This window comes from Carlito syrichta, unplaced genomic scaffold (assembly GCF_000164805.1).
Source record: "Carlito syrichta isolate Samal-C Ts95f unplaced genomic scaffold, Tarsius_syrichta-2.0.1 Scaffold302727, whole genome shotgun sequence".
NCBI lineage: Eukaryota > Metazoa > Chordata > Mammalia > Primates > Tarsiidae > Carlito > Carlito syrichta.
Genome location: NW_007246823.1, coordinates 168,518 through 179,518, shown reverse-complemented (window position 1 = coordinate 179,518; position 11,001 = coordinate 168,518). Strand labels below are relative to the sequence as shown.

The following is an 11,001-nucleotide window of genomic DNA, read 5'->3' as shown; positions in this document are numbered from 1 at the left end:
CAGGATCTGTGTTGCCGGGTGCCGGAGTTGACGAGGGGGCATAATCTACCCAACCTGGCAAAATACCAATAGGACCAATTCAAAACATCCATTGGGATTTGAAATACATAAGAAACACTGGCTTGTAATAGAACAGACAGTCAAATAGTCAAAAGCTTTTAGAATTTAGTTAGATCTTTTATCAATTGGAATCTACAAATGCAGACAGTCCTCACTTTGTGCAATGTGAGATCATACAGAGTGGTATTAATAATCAGTGGTTCATGCCTGTAATTCTAGCACTTTGGGAGGCTAAGGCGGGAGGATTACTTGAGCCCAGGGGTTTGAGACCAGCCTGGGCAACGTAGTGAAATGTCATTTCTACAAAAAATAAAAAAATTATCCTGGCATGGTGGTGTATGTCTGTAGTCCCAGCTATTTGGCAGTCTGAGGTGGGAGGATTGCCTGAGCCCAGGAGGTTGAAGTTGCAGTAAGCTGGGGTGGTACCACTGTACTCCAGCCTGGGCAACATAGTGAGACACTGTCTCCTCCCACCCCCCACATTGTACTTCATAAATACATACAATTTTTTACTAGTCAATTAAATAATAATAATTTTTAAAATGGGACAATCTCATGTTGGGAATACATGTACAGAAAAATGAAAAAATAGTAAAACAAACATTTATTTGGTACACTAATTTAATACATTAGAAACATTAAGATTTAAGCGTTATTTTTTTTGTAAAAAACCTACCAGGAGTAGGTTGAACAGGGTTTGCCTTCTTCTAGTCATGTAACTTACAATACAGAAAAAATACATTTTCTATGTTTTGGAAAATTGTTACATCCCTTTCTAAATTTGGGTTAACTTCCAACATCCAACATCTTATCTTTTGTGCTTTTAATGTTGTAAAATGTCTCTGAGCATTCTTTTAATGTTAAGTTTTTGCTGGTGTTATTCTCTAGGACATTTTCAACATATCTGACACAACCACTTCATATTAATATTTATTATTAGTAATAACAACTAACATAATTACCTCCGGTTATATAGCTCAAGTCTATGAAATGGCAACAGTTTCAGCATTCCATGGTCTACTTACATTCAATTCAAACTTCACTTCTAACACTATTTTTTTTTCTGTGGGGCACTTATCTTTGTTCACCAATTCCCTGTTTCAACTGCTCATTTCTTTAAAATATCACATGTGTTTGTCACTGGGAGACAGGGAGACACAGTTACGTGCCTCTGCTACAGTGTGTGAAATAATGACAGACATGCAGTGACCAATCACGACAGACTCTGAAAAAAGTGACATCATTGGCCATGACATGATGCACATCTGTTATGTATATGGTAATCTGTGGCCTGAAAAGCTAGCTTCAGGTTTATGCTTTATGCAATTACAGTTAATATAGGATGGCAACTAACATTTGAACTACATTGTTGAGGAACTGGTGTTATTTAACTGTGGTAACTGAAATTTATGCTTACTGGAGCCATGCAAGGCAAACACTGCCTATGTAGCAAAGCTTTTAAAACATTAAGAGAATTTATTAGAAAAAAAAGATGAAAGCTCTATTGTCTTAAGCTCTGATTTTTTAAGCTATGCCTTTAGAATCAGAATCTATTTATTTATTTAGAGATGGAGTCTCACTCTGTCACCCAGGCAAGAGTGCAGTGGCATGATCATGGCTCATCACAAACTCAGCCTCTTGGGCTCAGGTGATCCTTCTGCCTCAGCCTCCTGAGTAGGTGGGACTACAGGAATGTGATGCCACACCCAGCTAATTTTTTGATTTTTTGTAGAGATGAGTTCTACTATGTTGTCCAGACTTATCTTAAACTCCTGGCCTCAAGCAATCCTCCTGCCTCAGCCTCCCAAAGTGCTGGGATCATAAGCCTGAGCCACCATACCAAGCCTGGAGTCAGAATCTCATTGCCTTAGAACTTCTATGAGGTAGACACATCTCATCTCCCTATTGCCAGTTACTAATGTTGCCCAGGTACTGAGTCTACAAGCTGCTGTTTCAGTGTGAAGAGGAAGAGCATGTTTGAGGGTGGCTGGGAACAAACAATTGGGAACTCAGTTGTCTGCTCACATGACTTGTCTGCTACTGGGTGCAAAGGCCATGTTTGGTAAAAACTTGTAAATGTACAAGTCACTCTGATCTAGATGCCTCTGAGTGGATTTTATGACAGCAGTTCAACATCAAATAACCCGGAGCAGGTCAGAGTCAGAACAAAGGTGGCTACACTGGGCCATGGCAGTGAGCATAGCCCGTGGGCCACCTGGAGCAACACAGCAGCCCTGTGCCAAAGGACATTCCAGCAACATGCAAAAGCCAGCACACATGGCTGGACATTTAGCTCAGTCAGCCCAGAGCAGTCTGAGGATGGCTTCCATAGAAAACACTTCATGTTCTGTGTCGACCAAATCACAAAACGCATTACCTAAGACTTACGTGGGTTAAAAACATGGTGAGCAGCACTGCTTAAAGCAAAACAAACGCTAGCAAATAAATCAGCAGTGCCAATTATAGGGTGCTACAGAGTAGCCATACTGCCTGCCTAAAATTCAGTCATGGCCGGGTGCAGGGGCTCACCTGGCACTCTGGGAGGCCAAGGCAAGAGGACTGCTTGAGTCCAGGAGTTGGAGACCAGCCTGGGAAACACAGTGAGCCCTCATCTCTACAAAAAAATCAAAAAATTATCCAAACACAGTGGTGCCCACCTGTAGTCCCAGCTACTTGGGAGTCTGAGGTGGAAGGATCACCTGAGCCCAGATCACAGCTGGAGTGAGCCATGATGGTGCCACTGTACTCCAGCCTGGGCAGCAGAGTGAGATCCTAACTCAAATTTTAAAAAAAAAATGTCAGTCATGCATGGTGCACATCATGACACCTATATTCAATAGGTGAAGTCAATGTTGTTTTACTGAAAGGACTAATCATCCTAGTAAGTCATCACCGTTAATAGTAATGGTGGCCAGGCTTGGTGGCTCAGCCTATAATCCCAGCACCTTGGGAGGCTGAAGTGAGCCCACGAGATTGAGAACAGCCTGGAGAACTTGGCGAGACCTCATCTCTACAGTAAATAAAAAAATTAGCTGGGCGTGGTAGTGCGCGCCTGTAGTTCTGGCTTCTTGGAATACTGAGGTGGAAGGATCGCCAGAGCCCAGCAGGTCGATGCTGGGGTGGCTGTGAGTGTGCCACTGCACTCCAGCCTGGGCGACAGAGTGAGACTCCAACTAAAAAAAAAAAAAAAAAAATAGCAATGGTAGAAGGAGAACCCACAGGTGTCAGTAGTTCTGTGAAATGTCTGATCGTAATATATCTTTGTCATTGCAAAATTATTTTTGGTCCTTATTTCTTTTTAATTCTCTAATTACCTATCTGTGCACTGCCTGGACCACCACATCCTATCACCCAGTTAGGGCCCCGGCTCTCACCAAGTGCAGGGATAAATATTTGCACTGGTTCACTGAAGGGTCCGACTCCCCCTTTTGTGACAGCAGCAATCCTCACTGTGCACGTGGCATTGTGGACTTGAACGGAGATCCGAGCGTGGCTGCCATTCTGACTGACTTCCTCAGAGAGTTCTTTCTGGGGACAGAGAGGAAAAGAGGAAATGAACCATTGAGGCGTCAGGAACACACTGCAGTCTTGCCTTCTGAGGGAAGCTGTCCTGCCCACGTTGCGGGGCAGTGGCCTTGCTTCCATAGCATTCCTTCCTCACTTGGGCCACAGCCAATAGAACCGGTATGGAGGCAGGGATGCAGAATGGGCTGGCAGCAATCAGGCCTTGGGGGCCTTGGAAATGAGGGCCATGAGGGCATGGCCCTTGGAGTGGTCATACAGAAGCTTCTGGAAGACAGGGAGCATGTAGTAGATGCACCCAGATTGCAAGAGCAAGACCAATTCCTTGAGAGCCCATCCTCAGAACCATGCAAAGCACGATGACCCAGAGTCACACTGTCCCTTGACATTGTCCACCTACCAGTGCCCTTGAACCAGTGAGAATGGACTCCTCTTCCCTGAAATTATAAGAATTTTGTCTAAAATCTACATGGAGGAGAGCCCTGGTGCTTTTTTTTCCAGTGTAACAAATGCACAATTTACTCAATTTTCTTTTTCTTTTTTTTTTTTTGAGTTGGAGTCTCACTCTGTCGCCCAGAATGGAGTGCAGTGGCCGCTCCCGGCCACCGCAGCCTCGACCTGCTGGGCTCTAGCGATCCTTCCGCCTCAGCCTTCCAAGGAGCCGGAATCACAGGTGCATGCTACCACGCCCGGCTGATTTTTTGTAGAGATGAGGTCTCGCCTGCCCAGGCGGGTCTCGAACCCGCGGGCTCAGGCAATCCACTCACTCAGCCTCCCAAAGGCGCGGGATTACAGGCTGAGCCACCGAGCGCAGGTTACTCAATTTTCAAAACTCTGGATTTACTTTTATTTATGTTGTTAAACCCACTGCCGTGCAACAGTGAGCCATTAAAGCACAGGTTAGAAAAACAACCAGAACTCAATGTTTATACAACACATTCCCCGTTTTTTTCCCAAAGTTCAATGATCACAATATTCTCTGGTGTAGGAAACTGATTTTGTGTTTGGGCTGGCTATTCAAATGGAAATTGTAGGGGCTGTGAATGCTGAAACGAAGCCCTAGAAACACATTTTTATCTCTGAATTTTGGAAATTTGATTTCAGAGACAGAAAGAGCGGTCATCTGAGGCACAAATATCCCAGATCATCCATGAAGAGCAAAGGCCCAGTTCTGTTGGTAACTTTATTCCCTGGTCACTTGGTCTCAAGTCAGGCTTTCCTAACAATGGTGCAGGATGGAACCAGCTCAGCCCTTAAGGAGAGAGTGGTCCCTCATTAATGACCAAGGGAACACCTGGGTCAGCCATCCAGAGACTGCTTCTAAATCTAAATAAGCAGTGACCATCAGAATCCAGAAATGCCCCTGTGTTGAAAAAATGAAATGCTTTCCTCTGTTCTCACACCACAACAATCAACACAGGAGACTGCTGTGATCTCTGATCAGTAAGAAATGTATGGGAATTTTCCCCACCAACCAATCAATCAGTTCTGTAGTGGATACCAGCTGGATATCCTTCAATCCAGTTCAATTCTGGTACCACCAACCTAGAAACAGCATCAGATCTCACAGGTTGGGGGCTCAGAACCCCAAGGCTGCCTCCTTCCCATTCTCAATGCACATCGCAAGCTGGCTGTTTTACCTGTGCTTCTGACCTATAAACCGGGGTTCCCACAATGCCTTCTTTGGGTCCATTTAATTTGCTAGAGTGGCTCACAAAACTCAGGAAAACATGTTTACTATTTTATTATAAAGAGCACTACAAAGGATACTAATGAAGAGATGCATAGGGCAAGGCATGTGGGAAGATACAGAGCTTCCATGCCCTCCCTGTGCATGGCATCCTCCAGGGACCTCAATGCGTTCCACTATCTGAAAGCTCTCCAAACCCTGTACTCCTGGGCCTTTTACAAATACTTCACTGGATAGGCATGACTGACAATGGAATAATTGACAATCACGTAGACATGTGATTGGACAAAAGGGTAGGACTGAATACTAACAGACTAAGCAGGGAAACCCAGCAAGGCCTATGTGTTCAGATCCTTCTTGGCCTCTCTGTGTTGCATTCCTTCCTCCTAGGTATAGGGGTGACCCTTCTGAAATGGGGGTCTCATGACCTACAATCAGACAAGGTGGGTCAGAGAATTTCTTTATGGCCAGCTCTAAAAGGCAGGGTGGCTTAGAGTCTATCTATAGTTTCTATAGCCTGTTTTGGGGAGAAAAAGGAGCAAGTGGAAGGAGGGCAGAAGGTCAGAGAGAGATTGTTTCCTGAGGCCTAAAGCACCCCAACATTATAACAATAGACTGTGTTTCACCTTTAAAGCTTCAGGAACCAAGGACAAAAAGCCAAAGACTTTAACAAAGATATGCTCATTGTTTTAGTCACTTAGGAAACAACAAGGACCATGGAAGTAATGAGCCAGGGACCTTGGATGAAAACCAATATATATACAATCTATCATAATATCACACCCCCAGGATGGAAGAAGAAAACAGGACCTTTAAAAAAAAGTTGGTTTTCCTACCCCACTGGACTCTGAGCCTATGAGATTTGCCATAGATTTTTCTTTTTTTAATTAAGTAAACAGGGTCAGGCATTATGGCTCACACCTACAAACTCTGAGTTTGGGGAAGGGAGGCAAGAGGACTGCTTAAGGTCAAGAGTTCAAGACCAGCCAGGGCAGTACAGCAAGACATCATCTCTATAAAAAATTAAAAAAAAAAAATTCAGGGTAGGAGGATCTCTTGAGCCCAGGAGTTAGAGGTCACAGTGAGCTATAATTGTGCCACTGCACTCAAGTCTGGATAACAGAGTGAGACCCTGTCTCTATTTTTAAAAAAGTAAACAAATTTGGTCAGGCTTGGTGGCTCAGCCTGCAATCCCAGCACTTTGGGAGGCCAAGGCGAGGAGATTGCCTGAGCCCGCAGGTTCGAGACCAGCCCGGGCAACTTAGCGAACCTCGTCTCTACAATAAATAAATTTAAAAATTAGCTGGACGTGGTAGCATGCGTCTGTAGTTCTGGCTAATTGGAAGGCTTAGGTGGAAAGATTGTGGGAGTCCAGCAAGTCAATGTTGTGGGAGTCCAGCAAGTCAATGCTGGGGTGGCCTTGAGTGTGCTACTGCACTCAAGCCTCGGTGACAGGGTGAGACTCCAACTTAAATAAATAAATAAAGTAAACAAATTAATAATTTTTTGGTATATTCTGGTCCTATCTTTTTTAGAAATAGAGCATTGTATTTATGGCAAACCCAGTTTTGATTATGGGTTAGTTGGTCATTCTGTATTTAATTTGGGTGGGTGCCAGGAGGCAGAAAATCATCAGGTAGAGTAACTCCATTGTTCGACCCCCCCACTCATGGAGTTCTGCAGTGACTTAGGGTAGTAGCCAAGAAACTGGCATGTCTGCTTCACAGCTGACTACATACTAGCTCCTCAGAGTACAAGACTCACTTCTGACAAAAAACATTGGAACTACTTTAGCTTAATGCTTTTTTTCCTATTTAAAAAAAACAACTAGCCGGGCTCGGTGGCTCAACCTGTAATCCTGCACCTTGGAAGGCTGAGGTGAGTGGACTGCCTGAGTTCGAGACCCGCCTGGGCAACTTGGCGAGACCTCATCTCTACAATAAAAAAATTAGCCGGGCGTGGTAGCGCGCGCCTATAGTTCCGGCTCCTTGGAAGGCTGAGGCGGAAGGATCGCCGGAGCCCAGCAGGTCGAGGCTGCGGTGGCCGGGAGCGGCCACTGCACTCCAGTCTGGGTGACAGAGTGAGACTCCAACTCACACACACACAAAAAAAAACAATTAAAACTCTAATACGGAATCTCATTTATGAGAGAAAGTATCTCCAAATAAGAGGAAATATACAATTGGAAAATAAGTAAATGCCTAGAAGAGCAGAAATCCTAACAAAACCAAAATTATTCCTTTGGGAATAAACATAAAAGTATGCTGTAACACAGGTTGAGCATCCCAAATCCCAAATCCCAAAATCTCAACTGCTCCAAAGTCTGAAACTTTTTGAGGACTAACATGATGTTTAAAAGAAAAATGCTCATTAGAGAATTCCAGAATTAGGATACTTAACCAGTAAATATAACATACATATTTCAAAACTAAAAAAAAAAAAAAATCCTAAACTTCTGGTCCCAAGCATTTGGATGAGGGATACTCAATCTTTACCTACTCACTTAGGGCCTACAACTCACTATGAAAACCCAGAGAGGTTACTTTTTATTTCCACTTCCTATTCCTTAAATGAGTTAACAAACATAAAACATAAAGAGCTAACCCTGTGTAAAGTGCTTAGAACACTGCCTAGCCCAGAGCAAATGCTAACATTGTACAGCGATGACCATCATCATAGTTGTCATCATCCTAAATCAATCAATATCTCTCTCTGGTTTAAAAAAAAAAAATTTGTAGAGACAAAGTCTCACTATGTTGCCCAGGCTGGTCTCAAACTCCTGGGCTCAAGTGATCCTCCCATCTTGGCTTCCCAAAGTACTATGATTACAGGCATGAGCTACTGCACCTGGCCCACAATCGTCATCATTCTGAATCTTCAAATATAACAACAATGTTGGCCAATGCTTACTGGTAACATGTTTTGGAAAGATGTCAAGGATCATTGCATTTTAGGGGCAGAATTATAATAAATGTTGATGCAGTGACTAGGAAGCTATATGATACATATTTTAGTAGATAATTTTCTCCAGGAATATACTGAAGTGGTAACTTCAAGTATAGTTTTAAAATCATCATGTTTTTTAAAAAATGAATGCATTTTTTACTGTTTTAATGCCAAGTATGTAAAGAAAGGTATTTCCCCATCCATATTCATTTTTCCAAGTATTTTAATTCTGGTTTTGAAAGTTGTCAGATAAATACAATTAAAGTCAGATGCATGCAGGAGCTACCTCATGTGAATTACCTCTGAAGTTGTCAGGGTGCAGACCACAGAAGGTGGGGCCATATCCCTGGCACGAGTTTGTCTGCCCATGGGGTATACCTTGGACCAACTGCATATTTCTCATTTAATGAGTTTTCACCAACACAAGATCTATATTCTCAAGGACTTAGAAATTGGAAACAACTTTTGGGTAATGAAATCAGATTTACAATATAGCATTTGATTGCAACTTCACTTACAATAATAAGACAGAGAGGACCTTGATGGTCAGGCAAATAGCACATCTTTGGAAAGATAATTCTTTTTTTTAGTCAGAGTCTTACTCTGTCGCCCAGGCTGGAATGCAGTGGCATGCTCACAGCCACTGCAGACTCGACCTCCTGGGCTCAGGCGATTCTTCCACCTCAGTCTTGCAAGTAGCTGGAACTACAGGCATGTGCCACCACACTCGGCTCATTCTTCTCGGTTTATTGTAGAAATGAGGTCTTGCCAAGTTGCCCAGGCTGATCTCGAACCTGTGGATTCAGGCAATCCTCTTACCTCAGCCTCCCAAAATGCTGGGATCATAGGAGTGAGCCACCGTGCCTGGTCAAGATAATTTCTTTTTTCTCCTAAGTGTGGCATTAGAATTGGACAGGACAACAGGAGTGGCACTTGTTTTCAGTTATCAAGACTTTAACATCTTCAACTACTCTGTAAGAATTCACAACTCTACAACTGTATTCACAACCTTATAGCTGTATTTAAGAATATGGTCTGCTTTAAAGACTCAAAGAGCAATAACACTTAATGAGGAAAGACTACCAGATAAAAGTTTCTGTCTCACAACAACAAAATTAACTTGTTCTAAAGGGCTTCAAATTCACAGGCACCAATGCAAAACTCTCACATCTGACTCTTCAAAAACGTGTCCTGGGCCAGGCTCGGTGGCTCAGTCTGTAATCCTGCGCTTTGGGAGGCCAAGGTGAGTGGATTGCCTGAACCCGTGGGTTCGAGACCCGCCCGAGCAACTTGGCGAGACCTCATCTCTACAATAAAAATCAGCCAGGTGTGGCAGTGTGTGCCTATAGTTCCACCTACTTGGAAGGCTGAGGCAGAAGGATCACCAGAGCCCAGCAAGTCGAGGCTGCGGTGGCCGGGAGCGGCCACTGGACTCCAGTCTGGGCAACAGAGTGAGACTCCAACTCAAAAACCAAACAACAACAAAAAAACAAAAACATGTCCTGTTCTTCCTTCTTTCTGCTGAGAGGCCACCCTGTGGGATTTGAATGAAAAACACTGTACCATAAAGAAAGTCAAGGGCACCTGGGAAAGAGTTGAGGTTCTCAAAAGCCCTGGCCTTGGAGTCAGCCAGATCCAGGTTCTTAGCCCAAGCTTTGTGACTCTGGGGGAGTTGCTCAATATCTCTGAGCTTCAGTTTCCTCAACTGAAAATTGAGAATAATATTTTTCTCACAGTGTTTTTGTAGGGGTTAAATGAGTTCTTTTATGTAAATTACTGGTATGCTGTAAGTAATGAGTGGTGGCTATTATTATCCCTATATTCCATATTGTGTTCAGTGAGGTGTTATTTGGGGTCTTCTTTCCCTAAAAATATGAAACCTTCTTACAGAATTGATCTCATTGTACCTTTCAAATCTTGGTGCAGTGGAGAAAATCAAGACTGTCTAGTTCCCCAAACTAAGAAGTTTATTTGACTCATTCATGTAATTAACCTCCATTGTAGGTTTCTCCTCCAGGCAAAATGTACCATCTCTGATCAATCCCTGGATTTCAGAAGGAGTTCAGACTCCTGGTTGGCCTGTCTCCCAAGAACTTTGCCTATTCCTCATACCTTAAAAGAACGTCGGCTCAAATGCTCTGCCATCCTCTGACAGTGAATGAGAGGGAGAAAGGAAGAGAGGAAAAAGTGGTGGCACAAGCCGACACCCAGGCACACATCATTGCCCACAAAGAGAGCTCACTGAAGCAGAGGGCTAGGGTCAGGGATTTCTTAAATGCACGGCCGCTTCTCTGGGTCTTTAAAGAAGTTGATTCCACATATCATGTTGTCTCAAGGCTATAATAATCTCTGTGGTGAGATTTCCTTCTGAGATCACTACCCTTTCCAAACACAGATTAAACCATCATCTGAACCATAATACCAAAACAGTGAAATCCACAAAGGCCACACATGCAAAAACAAGTGTCTGCCTAACGTTTGGGCAATTCTGGGTCAAAGTTAGACAGATTTACTTACTGTAGAAAACTGAAGAGTCTTGAACTTGCCAGTATACATCATCAGCCTTCAAGAAGGGGATATAATATATATTTTATACAATTATTTGCTCACTGAACTCTTCTTCATGGAAGACCTGCTGATTCTTTATGGGAATGGATAAAGTGGGAAACTCCAGTCCACACTTATCAAAAGACTGCCCCATTTACAGAGAAAAATTCTCCAGCTGGAATAAATCGAGTAGCCAGGTCCTTACATGGAGTCCATAGTGCTACAAATGCCTACAA

General features: G+C 43.4%; 1 protein-coding gene across 1 annotated transcript in view; it reads right to left on the bottom strand.

The window, feature by feature from the left end:
* MERTK (MER proto-oncogene, tyrosine kinase) overlaps positions 1-11,001 on the bottom strand; it is a 127,374-nt gene that overhangs the window by 27,931 nt on the left and 88,442 nt on the right. The window contains exon 9 of the mRNA XM_008057096.2: positions 3,435-3,588. Within this exon, the coding sequence (XP_008055287.1) occupies positions 3,435-3,588 (154 nt within the window). The remainder of the gene's footprint in view (positions 1-3,434; positions 3,589-11,001) is intronic.